The sequence below is a fragment of the Drosophila sechellia genome, chromosome 2R, assembly GCF_004382195.2.
Source record: "Drosophila sechellia strain sech25 chromosome 2R, ASM438219v1, whole genome shotgun sequence".
In the NCBI taxonomy this organism is placed as follows: Eukaryota; Metazoa; Arthropoda; class Insecta; order Diptera; family Drosophilidae; genus Drosophila; species Drosophila sechellia.
Window position 1 is genome coordinate 12575162 of NC_045950.1, and position 14323 is coordinate 12589484.

General features: G+C 44.3%; 4 protein-coding genes across 4 annotated transcripts in view; 3 read left to right on the forward strand and 1 right to left on the reverse strand.

The window, feature by feature from the left end:
- Positions 1-73: 73 nt before the first annotated feature.
- Positions 74-1290, forward strand: LOC6609454 (chymotrypsin-like protease CTRL-1). The gene is made up of 4 exons (XM_002034103.2): positions 74-304; positions 364-412; positions 480-655; positions 716-1290. Exons 1-4 carry the CDS (start codon positions 79-81, stop codon positions 1138-1140), a joined length of 876 nt encoding a protein of 291 aa, XP_002034139.2. The 5' UTR covers positions 74-78; the 3' UTR covers positions 1141-1290.
- Positions 1291-3102: 1812 nt separating this feature from the next.
- Positions 3103-5214, forward strand: LOC6609455 (cytosol aminopeptidase). Its single transcript, XM_002034104.2, has 2 exons — positions 3103-3391; positions 3481-5214. The coding sequence occupies exons 1-2, from the start codon at positions 3290-3292 to the stop codon at positions 4981-4983; spliced, it is 1605 nt and encodes a 534-aa protein (XP_002034140.1). The 5' UTR covers positions 3103-3289; the 3' UTR covers positions 4984-5214.
- Positions 5215-8931: 3717 nt separating this feature from the next.
- Positions 8932-11522, reverse strand: LOC6609456 (neurofilament heavy polypeptide). The gene is made up of 2 exons (XM_002034105.2): positions 11240-11522; positions 8932-11051 (listed from the first exon to the last, which is right to left on the reverse strand). Exons 1-2 carry the CDS (start codon positions 11401-11403, stop codon positions 9014-9016), a joined length of 2202 nt encoding a protein of 733 aa, XP_002034141.1. The 5' UTR covers positions 11404-11522; the 3' UTR covers positions 8932-9013.
- Positions 11523-12334: 812 nt separating this feature from the next.
- The window catches only part of LOC6609457 (semaphorin-2A), a 32362-nt gene continuing 30373 nt past the window's right edge, over positions 12335-14323 (forward strand). Inside the window, exon 1 of the mRNA XM_002034106.2 lies at positions 12335-12577. The gene's annotated coding sequence lies outside the window, so the exon portion shown is untranslated. The remainder of the gene's footprint in view (positions 12578-14323) is intronic.

The following is a 14323-nucleotide window of genomic DNA, read 5'->3' on the forward strand; positions in this document are numbered from 1 at the left end:
ATCATTAAAAAACCCACTAAGCTGAACAACTGATAAGAACGTGGAATTACTTTGAAGCTAAATCTTCTCTCAGTTGCAATGTCGAGCCTCAAGATGAAGTACATGCCGTGTTTCCTGGTTTCATTTATTATTGCCAACCAACTTCCCTATGGACTCACCTTATTACTTGAACCCAATTGTGGCCAAAAAGCGTTTCAAATGCGCATTTTAGGCGGACAGGATGCTGTGCTAAGCTCAACACCATGGATGGCTTTTCTGCACAATCACTTGCAGTTCGTGTGCGGCGGATCACTTATTACGAGAGGTGTGTGCTAATATTAAATATTATTAAATAAATTCAGACAAAATAAAATAATCTTTCAGAATTCGTGCTCACCGCTGCGCATTGTGTGATGCCCACTCCCAAAAGCTTGTTGGTATTCCCGAGAGCTTTTTGAAATATATATGGTGTGTTAATGGTTGTCGTTTTACGACTTTAGAATGGTTCGACTCGGAGAGTATGATTTGACCAGACAATGGGATTGCATTAATGACGTATGTGCCCCGAAGTACAGGGAATACATGGTAACTAGGATCTACACGCACCCCAGTTATAGATCGATTGCAGCCTATGATTTAGCATTACTGAAACTGAATCAGTCAGTTGAATATACAGGTAATAGACTCGTTAGCTTAAAGTTCACCCAATAAATTGGGAAATAATTATATTTTGCAGGTGCCATTCGTCCAATATGCTTGGTATTGCCTGAAAAATTCCACGAATGGTATCGGTTTGTGGATTCTGTTAAGGAATTCACTCTTACCGGCTGGGGTGTGACCGAAACTGAACCTGTTAGCCATGTACTCCAAACCGCCAATCTCACCCAGATCAATCGGGGAAACTGCCACGACCAGCACGGATATTCCGTCGATCACACCCACATCTGTGCCGGAAGTAGCGATTCATTTGCCTGCGTCGGGGACTCTGGCAGCCCACTTGGAATGAAGGTGGAGCACAATGGAAGAAACGTCTACGCTCAAGTGGGGATTGTTAGCCGTGGGCCCAAGCATTGTGATGGGGTTACCGTCTTCACAAACGTTGTAAGCTTCACCGAGTGGATTTTCAGAACCATTTTATACGACGAGAAATACATGTCCTAAACAGAACACATGTCCTAGTGCCAGCACAACTATTTAACTTTAAACTATTAAATATACACCTAAAATTAATGTGTATTTCGTAATTTTTCGATTGAAATGACAATGCCTTTCAGTGTTATTAAATTTGTTTTTCAATGCCATAACTTTAAAGCAGCTTCTTGTAATCAATTCAAGCTCAAGAATTTATGTTTAAGTCCCAAATCAGTTTTAGAATCTCTTTTAATCTGAAAAGCCGCACAAAAGGCAGACGGCAGGCAATAAATTTGCATCAATATCGATGCTGCAACAATTGGCAATATTCTGTGGCCAAAGCAAACAAATAACCGAGCCGAAGGTGAGTGTTCGATTGTAAAAGGATCTTCCGCCCAGGACGAGGACGAGGCCAGCAAAGTTACGTGTGTTTTGCGGGGCATTTGCTCCTATTGAGGACAAAAAACGGAAATGGAAATGGCAACGAACGCGTTACGTGTGTTTTTTGGGCCGGGATGGGATGGGGGTGTTGGCCCAAAAGTCGACTGGAGGCCTCAGTCCGTAACGAATCGCACCATTCACGGGGCCATCAGGTCCTGTGGAGCTGAATTGCTGCGGTTGCCGTGTTGCCGGGATGCCAGTTTAACCAGTTAACTGGCTATCGTGCGTAATAAGCTGCAAAACGCTTTTGGGCCCCGTCTTTTTGGCCATTGTCCTCCTTTGAAGTTTGTTTATGATTTTCGGATGCTGCACGCACACGGCAAAAAGCGTTAACCGCATTAGATTTAGATTTGGCGCTTGTTGTGCGTACTAGTGAGATTTATGCATTTAGGAAATTAAACATCCTGTGCGGCTGGACATTTTTAAAGTTCGCTACCCTCGTTTCGCTGGCTTAAAGATGTGTGTACACTGAGCGCTCCGCTGTTCGGCTGTCATTAATTTGAAATCATGCGTGAAATCGCGTAATGTCGCCAACACGCCCATACCCTTTGGCCACATCCACAATCCGGATCCAGATTCACCGCCATGGCTACATACAGTCGAACATATAACCATGGCAATGGCAATGGCCATGTCCCTCGCCATCCTCAACATCCTTCTTGCGCGCTCATTTGTATACAAAAAATGAATGTTTTTGCTTGTTTTTATGCGCCGCCTACTTGGCAGTGTACTCATGTGTGTGACTCTGTGAGCACTGAGCGAAAAACTGCAGACAATGGTAAAACTTATAGTTAATTATAGTTAATTATATCAAGTAATATTCAATAAGTCTTCTAAAAACAAACAATGAATTGAATTTAAAGTTCCCAAATGGAAGTTTCAAATCGTTTTGTTGCCCTCGAACAAAACTATCTACCGCAAGTATCTCTAGTTTTGTTTCAGTGTATTTCTGCGTCTGTGACTGTGTGTTGACTGTTTTTTATTTGGCCCCATCAGCACGTTGGTTGGCCCGCTCGACTCGGCGGAAATGCGTCGACCACATCAATCACGCGACATTGACAAATGTGAATATTTTTGTTGAAAATTATATGCGGTGGGTGGTAGTGGGTGGTGGTGGGTGGGTGGGTGGTATTTGAGTGTTGGCTGAAGGGGTCCTGCACCAGAAAAGCGGCCAAGTGGCTGTGCAAATTATTGGCTACAATAGTGCTTCAAATTGGGCAATTTATTGCTTTATTGCTTTTACGTGTTTCGTCTGCGGCTTGGTTGCAATTTTTATATATTTACCCCTTCTGCAATTCGCTTTTTCATTATGTCGCCTGCAGAAATGCACTTGTTGTTGCCGATAATTGCAAATTTAATCATCACATAAAGTTTCAAGTGCGGCCAGGTTATTCGCGGGTTAATAAATAAATAACCCACCGCTGACAACTGAAAGGCAATTTACTATTCGGTTAAGAGTTCTCTTTTTTTCTATAAAAGCAAAAGAAAAAAATTTGATCCTAGCAATCGTCTCCTAAAATTTACAAAATGTCAGTAGCTTAACATATGGGTTTAGTTCAGTTTCTCGATTCCAGCTGAACGAAGCTAACACATTTTTTTTTTAAATAATCAGCACGATTTTTTTTATTTTCCACTTCAGTGTTTAGTTTTCCCCACTCGGTCGCCATACTAAATTGTTCTATAGTACAGAGCAAATAGTGAAAATCTTTAGCGAAGTTTACCCAAATTTCTACGCAAAATGACTCGATCGCAGATGATCTCCAGCCTGCGCCGTTCTACACTGGGATTGTTCAGGTGCCACAAGGCGCTCATTTTTGCCAGAATTCCAGCTTTTCAGCAGGTAGGACGTCAATCTGTGAAATGGCATTCCATTAATTTATATAATATTTTGACACTTACTTACACCTAACCAATATTCTTGACCCACAGGTGAGATGCAAGAGTGAGGATGGCAGCTGCAACACCTGCAACTTGCAGGGAGTAGTGGTTGGCCTGTATGCCAAGGATGGTGATAAGGGGCTCAAGTTGTCCCCGGGCGGCGAGAAGTTCGACGACCGTGTCGGCGGCAAGATCACGGAACTAATCAAGGAATCTGGACTCAATGGTGAGCTCGGAGTGGGTCGACTATACCAGAATATCGACAAGGAGTACTGGGCCGTGGCGGTTGTGGGCCTGGGCAAGGAAGGAGCTGGCTTCAATGCCGAGGAAGTCATCGACGAGGGCATGGAGAACGTGAGGGTGTGCGCCGCTGTGGGTGCCCGAGCTCTTCAGCTGCAGGGCTGTACCACCTGCCATGTGGATGGCATGGAGTATCCGGAGCAGGCTGCCGAAGGCGCCGCCATGGCCGTGTGGCGTTACAATGTGAACAAGCGCAAGAAGAACCGCATTGCCATACCGAAACTGGAGCTGTACGGATCCACAGATCAGGATGCCTGGACAAGAGGGCTGTTCAAGGCCGAATCGCAGAATTTGGCACGCCGTTTGTCGGACACGCCCGCCAACCAGATGACGCCATCCATTTTCGCCCAGGCCACCGTGGATGCATTGTGTCCCTGTGGTGTTTCAGTCGAAGTGCGTTCGATGGATTGGATTGAGACTCAGAACCTAAACTCCTTCCTCATGGTGGCCAAGGGCTCGTGCGAGCCACCCATTATTCTGGAGGTCAGCTATTGCGGCACCTCGCCGGAGGAGCGACCCATTCTTATGCTTGGCAAGGGCCTGACCTTCAACAGCGGTGGCCTATGCCTGCATCCGAAAAGGGGAATGGACGAGTACCGTGGAGCAGTTTCCGGAGCTGCAGTCTGCGTGGCCGCCATTCGAGCGGCAGCCGCACTATCGCTGCCTATTAATGTGTCCGCCGTGTTACCCCTGTGTGAAAATATGCCATCGGGAATGGCCACCAAGCCGGGCGATGTGGTCACACTACTGAACGGCAAGACCATGCGCATCAAGGATATCTCACTGGCCGGCACTGTCCTCCTGGCTGATCCCCTGCTCTACGCCCAGTCGACTTTCAAGCCCAAGTTGGTGGTGGAGGTGGGCTCGATGGCCAGCGGCATTCGCAAAGGACTGGGAGCCTCGGCCACCGGCCTGTGGACCAATAACTCCTTCCTCTGGAAGAACTTCCAAAAGGCCGGAGCTCTCACCGGCGATCGTTTGTGGCGCATGCCCCTGTGGAGGTACTTCCGCAAACTAGTGGCCCCCCGTGCATCCTACGATATATGCAGCACGGGAGAGGGACACGCATCCTCCTGCTTGGCGGCTGCTATCCTTTACGAACTGGTTCCCTGCTCCGACTGGGTGCACCTGGATACCCACGGCACCGGCATGTTGGCCAAGCACGGAGTTCCTCCGTATTTGCTCAAGGATTGCATGACTGGTCGTCCGACCCGATCGATCATCCAGTTCCTCTACCAGATGGCCTGCAAATAATGCATCTTTAATTTGTACTTGACAAGGGATCCACGGCATCCCGATAATACGTGTCTGTCTGAAAATTCAGTGTCCTTTATGTGCTCGGTCACTTGTTCTATATTATCCATTTGACGCGCCCATGTTCGGGTTAATTTCTAGTCGGTATAGTGATTATCCTGTACCTTAAAGATGTATTCCGTGATATCAGTATGGTTGTAAACTTAAATAGAATAAAATTCAGGTAGCGAATTTAATATTTCTTTTTCTTTTAAAGCGAGACTCTCATTGTCCGCATAGCAACCTGCTCCTCAGCCACCTTTATGGACCGACTTCCATTAGCCAGGACTAAGTGCTGACCGGCAGTACGCGCTTACATATGCCTAATTAGTGCAGGAGAAGAAAGCATATTCGGTTATTTCGGCACAGGCCTAATTGCTCCAAGAAAACACTGGAAGCGTACGTGCCGAAAGGCGATGTGAGTCCTGGCGCACATTCCTTATTAATGCGCACATGTTTTGCATGGGCAATGGAAAGCGTGACGAAGGTTCTACCTCAATATTCTGCGCATCATGGCGGGCTAATATGTGCTCCAGCAACTTCAGATGCCAACCTCGTCTATTTTTACATTTTTAGAGACATGCAAAGGTAAACTTTTTATCTAGGCGGAATTTAAAATTTTTGTAAAAATGTTTACCTATTTAGGTTATATTCCAATATCTAAAGTCCAGCGAGACAGTTCCATCACTCTCCCAGCTTATCTGATAAAATGGCCCTCCCAAATTACACAAAGTGGAACAGAACCACCTCAAATAGAACCGTCTTGCTTCGGCTTTTTTAATGAATTTTCCAGCATGGTCCTTGCGAATTGATTTAATTTTACCTCGGGTGGCTTCCTCCCTTTTTCTTTTGCCGATTCGTGCGCGTTTTTATCGCAACAACTGTGGACTGAGTTCGAGTCTCAGTTTCGTTTTTGGTATCTTGTTTGTTGCTTAATTGGAAGGAAATTAAAAAATAAACAAGCAGCGCCAAAAGCAAATACTACACGCTGGCGATTACCTGGACAGCAACGCCACCACCGCCGCCCACTTGAACAACAACCCCCGCTTTTGGGTGGAAAATTACACCCCACCCACCGACAGAGGCCCACCGGCTGTTTGGAATTTAATTTTCATTTCCCCACCACCCCAGACTCCGCAAGAAGAGCGTTAATTTTATCTTGGAAATAGATTTTCAGGTTGTTTGTTATTTTAGGACCAGCTTGCGTAAGAATTCCTCGCGCTGAAAACTTTACAACCGCCTGGCTCTGGGCTCAGTATTTGCCTTGAATTAATTAAAAGCCATCGACAATGCCCACCAATTGGCAGCAGGCGCCGAAGAAGGACCATCAGCAATTGGCTAATTGAAGCGAATTGCAAGGATGAGAAATATTCCTGCAGCAACCGACAACCCACATATCAGTGTGCACACACGCGGGCCCCGAATAACAAATTGAAATTCAGGGCAACAGTTGAGCCAGGCAAACAGAATTTGGCCATTGATGAGACGCCAGTCGGGAGACCAAGTTTCGGCTTGCCCCTGGCCATGGAAAGTGTCTCCCAGTCTAGCGGTGCGTGTCCTAAAACTGGGTTTGCCTTTGGCCAGGATGCCCAGGATCCCATACCTCCACTGGAAAAAAATCTCCAAAAAATTTGAATATACGAAAACTGTGTAATAAAGCCGTTGTTAATAGTTAAAAGGTGATAATACTTAAGTATAAAGAAAATTGAATTTCCAAAGATTAAATTAAAATATTTAAAAAATATATCTACAATTTTAAATAATTTTGATATTGTTTGAAATGTTTCAAAATTCAACCTTCTTATTATACAATATTTTGATTACAACTCTGGCATTGTAATGTTTAGAAATATTTGTTACTAGCCAAATTTGTCAAACTGTAGAACGGTATAACTAATAAGACACTTATTATGCGATGGCGGTCTGGTAACGTTAGACCAAGTTTAACGATATCACGTACATACGTTAACTAACGCTAACTACGTCGTTAAGTGGGGGTACGAGTGAGCTGGTGTGCTTGCCAGTGTTTGTGGAGGGACACGCGCCGAGTACCAGGACACGGATACGGATCCGGACACGAGATGCCGCAGTGCCGGAGACTCGGAGAGCCGGAGTCGGTGGCATATACTAATCAAGCTTGCCAGCTATATTGCCTTCCCGCTGCGAGCGAGCAGAAAATTTACATTTTCAATGTCCTGGGTCGCGGGCACTCAGGTGAAGTTGGGTCCTTCATGCTTTCGTTGCTGTTGTTGTTGTTGGTGTAATAATCAGGATCACGTCGCCAAAACATGAGGCTTAGTTAAATGCCGCTAATTAGGCCCTTTTGTGCGCATTCCTGGCCGGGCTATTAAAAACTGTGCTAGCCATAAAAGCCAACCGTTAATCAGCTGCACATACCGGAAACGGCGAGGGGGTGTCCATAAAAACACTCGTAATGCCCGTAAGGAAAAGTTATTGGCCGTCTGCGGGAAAATCGCGGTCGGGTGCGAGGATTTCTAATTATGTTTGGGTCAGTGCCAGTTGAACTCGCAGGCGAGCGAGCTTGCCAAAAGAATCTATTTCGATTGAAAATTGCCAGAGACAGAAAACAATAAACATAAGCGCAATATTTTATATTTCCGCAACAAGAAACAGCGGGAAATTGTCAACGAGCACATGAAACCAGTCAGCAAAAGTTTCGCTTGGGGGGTGGGAGTGGAAATTGTCCAGATCCTGCCAAATGGCCAATTCCATCGAAGTTGCCTTGGCTCTGACTTTAAGCCATGCCCCCACCGGCACTTTGTAGCTCATGAATAATCCTTTTCAGCTTAATCGACTAACCTTTGCAGGGGTTAAAATCAGTTTGAAAATCCAAATAAATATGCAAATTCCGCAAGGGGCCAGAAAAGGTGTCCCAAAAGGTACATTAGACCCTGAAAACCCCGCTTACCCCGCCTATCCCGAACTTCCCGTCGCACTTGGTAAAATGGGTTTTGTCACCTACGTAATCGATTAAGCGATAAGGTGGATACAATGAAAACTCACAAAAAGCGGCAGACAAAGCGCTTTCAAATTGAATTTATATGGCTTGTTTAACGCCGCTTAAGTTAACAAATATATAGGTATGCATTTATATACCTAGCTGTGTTGGCCAATGAATACACATAAATTAAAGCAGGGTTTAAGCGAAATGTTTACATTGCCCGCCAAAAAGCAGACCGAACCATTGTTATGTGCGAACAAAAGGAATGTTTCAGCTTAAAGCTTATAACAAACTATCAAACTGGAATTAAACACGCACCAGCAGTAACAGTACTCACACACACACACAACACACACACCCACACACTTACACAAGCAGGACCAGCTAATTATGCAAATGTGTTTGATTGCGAAAACCCTGCGCCAAAATGTAGGCAACACTTTTCGAACGGCTGCTTTGAAATGCCAAACAAAATGGAGAAACTAAAAAGTGGAGAGGTTTGACTGGGTTATACCCTGCTTTTTTACAGGTATAATCGGAATAAGGTAGGGTATATACCCCCCGAAACTCACTTTCAATTATTGTAAAATAATCAATTTCAAATGCAGTAAACAGATACTTGTTAAAAATGTAAAAACATGTTTGATAATTCTGTAAACTCACCTTTCCATATCCGCACAGTATACCCTTTTTTCACTTGGAGGGTGGATAAACAACAAAATTAGCATAATTATGCAATCTACGAACGCCTCACACACATTTCGCTGGCAAAATCCAAATAGAAAACTTTTTAGCCGCAGCAGCAAACCGAAGCTGGTGGAAAAGAATAAATTTATTGCCCATGCCCACCAACAAACTTTTGGTCAGCAAAGCTGGCCTGGAAAAAAATTTGCATAAAAACAAACGTAACGATTCGAAATCAAATGAAAGCGAAACTTTGAACGGTAAACAAATGTAACATAAAATTTAATACGAAAAACAACTAAACAAGAATGGGTAGAAAATCATTACGAAATGTGTTTGTGCTGATTACTCTTTCTTCTTAAGATCCTTGAGAACTCGAGCGATCTCGTCCTTCAAGGCCACTGCACGTCCGGCCAGCATTTTGGCCAAAATGGCATGCTTTTCGGCCATTTCCAAGGCCTCGCGGTCGCGGCTGCTCACTTCGCCAGTTTGTTCGGCAGATCTCTGGGCCAAATTGTTGGCGGCTTCCACGGCCTTCGATGCCTCGGCCAGAGCTCCTTGGGCCTGTCTTTGGGCCGAAGTGTAGGCCTGTTCCAGTGCCTCCAGACGAGCCTCCTTCTTCTTCTTTAAGTCCTCCAGTGTGTTGGTGGCTTCTGTCAGTAGAGTAGCAGCTCCCGAGGCCATTGTGAACACCTGCTTGGCCATATCCTTGGGCGACTTTTGGGTTTCAGCGTCTTGCTTGACTTGACCGCCCTTCGGATTGGCTGATATCTCTAGTTTGGGATATATGGTAATTGGTTTGTCATCTTCGGGTTTCTGGGCTTCTTCAATTATAACTGGTTTTTCCTTTTTCTGGACTAGCAGCTCTGCAAGTTGATTGGGATCTGTATACACAGGACCAATTTCATTTGCTCCTTCAATACTAGCTTTTTGATCCTTTTTGGAGTCCTTCGATTCTGTAATCTGCATGCCAAGTACGGGTTTTTGATCTGTTCCTTGTGGAATTTCTGACAGTGATGCCTTTTCCTTGGGCTTCCCCGAATCACCTGACTTCTTTTCTTCCTGCTTAGCGAGATTCTTGCTGCACTCGGATATGTTGATGAAGACCTGGTCCTGCTGCTTGGATTTTGTCGAACCGCCTTCATTGTCACCACCGAATTGGTAATCATCATCGCATTTCGGCTTCTTCTTGCAAGGATCCTCCTCATCTTCACAGGAGCCTTCTTCGTCCTTCGGCTTACAAGGATCGGATTTGCAAGCGTCATCTTCTTTCTCCTGCTGGCAGGGATCTGGCTTACAGACTGCTTCTTCTTCTTTCGCTTTGCAAGGATCTGGCTTGCAAACGGGTTCCTCTTCCACGAGCTTGCAAGGATCAGTTTCCTTTTCGGCGGCACACGGATCTTTCTGGGTCTTGTATTTCTCCCATTCCTCCGCCTCTTTTAATTGTCTCTTGCGCTCCAATGTCCTAGCTATCTCCCTGGCTCGCTCCTCCTGGGCATCGCAAGGATCCGCCTCAATGGAGAGGTTAGTATGCCTGGCCTTAACCTCCGGATTGGCCTCTGCCTCCTCGCTGCGTATTATAGTTTGGTTGCAGATGTTCGGTCCAGACTCTCGTTCCGTAATGCTGTCCAGTGACTTGGTTGGTGCGGATTTAGGCGTTGCGGATTTGCCGGCAGTTTGGGAACGCGCAGCTTTGGCGGCGTCTGCCTTTTTCTGAACGTTCTTGGCCAGACCCGACATCTTCTCCTTAAGACTGTTAAAAAGTACAATAGCTTTGGCGATCAAATCTTTGGCGATTGAAGTGGCGTTTTCGGCCAACTGAGAGGTGTCTACGACTGGTTCTGTTGGCTTCTTTGGAGCCGCAGCTGCCGTAGGCTTCGCTTCTCCACTAGGTTTATCTGGTGTTTTTTCGGGAGTTGTTTTCTTTGGCGGTTCGGGCTCCTCTTCGTGATGCAATGCAGCTGCTGCTTCTGGATCCGATGGACCTGGCATTTGCTCTTCGGGAGTGTGTGGCCAGAATGTGGGCTTGTTGATGAAATCGGGTGCCAAGTGCGGACGGGCAAAACAAAATTCCTCCATGGTCATTTCGGCGTAGGGCCGCATGGCCTTAACGAACTCCAACTTTTCGGTTAGCTCCTTGATTCTTTTGTCGGACTCCGCCTTGTATTCGCTAATACATTGAGTTACCACCGTCTTTTCTTCATCTACAAGATCAAAGTATCGTTTGTGATCTACTATGGCATGTCGATTCTCGAACAAGGAATGCAGCTTATCATACTTGGTCTCGTATCCCTTCACCCAATCTACAAACTCTTCTCGCACATTCTGACGGTAGTACTCCCAGTCAATTGTCGGCATCGATTCCGGATATTTACGAACGCGGCTAGGAAGTATATTTATATTAATCTCTATAAAAAAAATAGGAAAAATAGGAAACTCATATAGAGCAACTTAAGCTGATAAATAAAATAATTAGAAAAGACCCTATCCTTCTAAGGTACGTTTAGTTCACGCTCCCCTATTTTTTGGTCTGGTGACCCCAATTCCCTGTTTTTGGTGACCCCATCTTACTCCTTGTACTCCTCGTGCTTCTTGGCAAACATTTTGAACTTGTGCATCTGGTTCGGCGGCACCTGTTTCATCAGATCCGCCAGTTCGACAACTTGGCAGCTTACATTCTTGACGCCACCATTACCACCATTGCTCTTGATGCAGTTCACCAGCTTTTCCCACATCCTTCGGATTCTTTAGCAGTATTTTTATAGATTTGTATATGTATGTTCAAGTGTGTTCACATTGGCCTCTAGTCTGTTCTATAACCTGTACAAATATGTAAGTTCGTCGTGTGTGTGTGTTGAAAACTCCTAAGGAGCCAACTGAGAGCCATTAAAAGTGAAAATTCCAAAAGGCTATAAAAAATAGGGAGGGCGTTCGGCGGAGAAATCGAGATTTCAATTTATAGCCCGAAATTGCATATTCATGCAGTTTCAATTAAATCAGAGTCAGGCGCAGCGACAGCTAAGCAAGTGGGTTTGACTAACTGACAATAAAATCGAAAATTAATTCCAACCCAGCAGACTGCTCAAGGAAAGTTAAATGTAATTGATGGGGGTGTTTTGGGGTGGTACTGCCAGATGGGTGGAGTGGGTGGAAATGTAAAATCACACCCAGGATATGCGTGTGTGTTTGGGACCTCGAGTCTGCGAATGCTCCAAAGTGACAAACGCAATTTATAACGCAACGAAAATGGGCTAATGCCAATTCTCCAGGTAATTGTCGTCTGCTCTCTCTCTCTCTCCTTATCGCTCTACTCTCTTTCTCTAGAGAATCATAGTGCGAGAGGGGGTGTGCGAATTGCAACCCCTGCTGGAATCGCAGGATATGCTCCTTTAAACGTTTTGGAACGAAACGAAACTAGCGCATGCGCTCTGCGAATGTTTCGCTGTCATTTTGACAGTTGTGAATGTCCTCTCACCACCAAAAAGGACCTTTCCCTACAGGACTCGAACAGCTGCCTCGCTCTCGCAGGACGAAACGCATGGAAAGAGGAACAGCGAGAGAGAGAGCAAGAGATTGTCTGCTCCGTTTGACAGCAAAATTCGAGCGTCTGTAAATTTGTATGCCTATTTTCCTGTGTTTTCCCATTTAAAATATTTAAAACTCGAGTGAAACTTAAGATTTATGAATCCAAATAGTGAACAATGGTTGTGATTACGTTGGCGTGCCTCTATAAACACAAATAAGCCCATAATCAATTCATCTTCATCTGTGTTCATGTTCCTTTTCGCGTGTTTGTGTGTACCATACAAAAGTGTGTTTACATTTTTTCATTCATCCTAACCAACAACTAAACAATAGAATACATGGTTTAAAAACATTTTCGCAGGACTGGCATATTAACAATACCAAGTAAGTTACCTAACTTAGATCTAAAGTCCATGTTATCTGAAATCCAATGTTCCTATGAAATATAAATAAAATTCATCGTGTATGTGATTGTTTGAGAGTGTATGTACATGTACACCATCGCATCTATGTAAGTGTGTGTGGAAAAGGACATACCTGTGCAAGCTGGGCCAAGGATTCTATGTGGTCTGGCCTGAATGGGCTAAAGTAAAGAAAACAAATACAAGCCCAAAAATATACATTGTAATATTAAAACAGAATAAATGAATATGTTTGAGCAGCTAAAATATTTAAAAAAACATGATATTTATAGACTTAAAATGAAGGTAACAGAAATATAAAGAGACCCTTAATTCTGACAGCCAACGGATTTAATATATAAAATACTGTATTCAATAACTTCCATATGTTTAAAACTGTTTTTTGTTTATAAAATACCTTTAATCATATTGAAACTTCAAAAAAAAAAAGTAATCACATAAATTAAACTCAAATTTATTTGAAAACTTAATGAAACTCATCAAAATTCCCTCGGACCGAAATGAAATTCTGCAAATGAACTAATTGACTCGAATGATACTTTACAACTTTGCCGGGGCTAAGCCCGGATCCCAACTCTTAACCCCACGAAGAAGAAAATAGAGATTTGCGGCAAGCGGCGAATAATGTGGAAAAATAAATTTCCAAAGCTCGCAGGCTGATGGCTTAGAATTTTAATGTAATTTATTTTTGGTAGCAAGGGGGCGGTGCGAACTGGCTGAAAACCAAACGGAGGCCAGAAACAAATAAAGTATGGACCAACATAAAAATTTATATGCAGTGTAATGGCAATATATATATATATATATACACAGCCTGCCATAGGCCATGTCCGTGCTTTGTTAAGCCCTTCTTCTCGCATTTCCCCTTGCTCTTTGGGGGTTGGGGAAAACTTTTAAAGTGTGCAATTTAAATGAAAATTTCCCGAGCTGAGGCCCGCATTTTCCGCAGAGCGTAGAGCGTGTCAGGCCACGCAGGCTGACTAGCAAGTAGTTACACACACCCGAACACACCCAAAACTACTTATTTATGAAGGGGGCTAGGGGTTGCGAACGGTGCAGGTTGCCAGGATCCTACCCCCTTTTCCACTGGGCCAAGTGATTTTATGCTAATATTATGGGTCATTGGGATTTGCGCAGAGCAAAGTGCTTGTTAAACATTTCATTAGACTTAGTGTAAATACCCGCGGTTAACAGGACCTCGTAAAACCTTGCCAATCCGCCACTCCCCCCACAAGCGCCACCCACTCGACCCCCTTTTCTCCACCGCCCATGTGTATGTGTGTGTGTGTGTGCTTGTATGTGTGGTGTAGGTGGCCCAAAAGTTTCCTTTTGAAATTGAAAGTGTTGATGGAAGCCACTGAGCCGCGTCTTGGGTCATATGCTTACATATGGTGCTTCTGTACAGTCCGTTTCGCAATTGCATGTTTTCACAGGGATTAATCAATCATAGGGACAAGGTTGTAAACTTAGGCTAAAAGGATATAAGCGTTTTATTAATGTCTTCTGTGCAGAAATTATTGAAAATGCAGACAATCTAAGGGAAGCTGTATTAGGTAGACTAAATTCCTGGAAATCGTAGATTATATTTGATTTTCTTGAGACTTCGCCAGAAGTTGTGTATCTACTAATAGTCGCTTTCGAAAGTATAGAAACATTTCCAATATGTTTTATGGCTTTATGTCTTATAGTATATTCAAAAAGTTGCTAA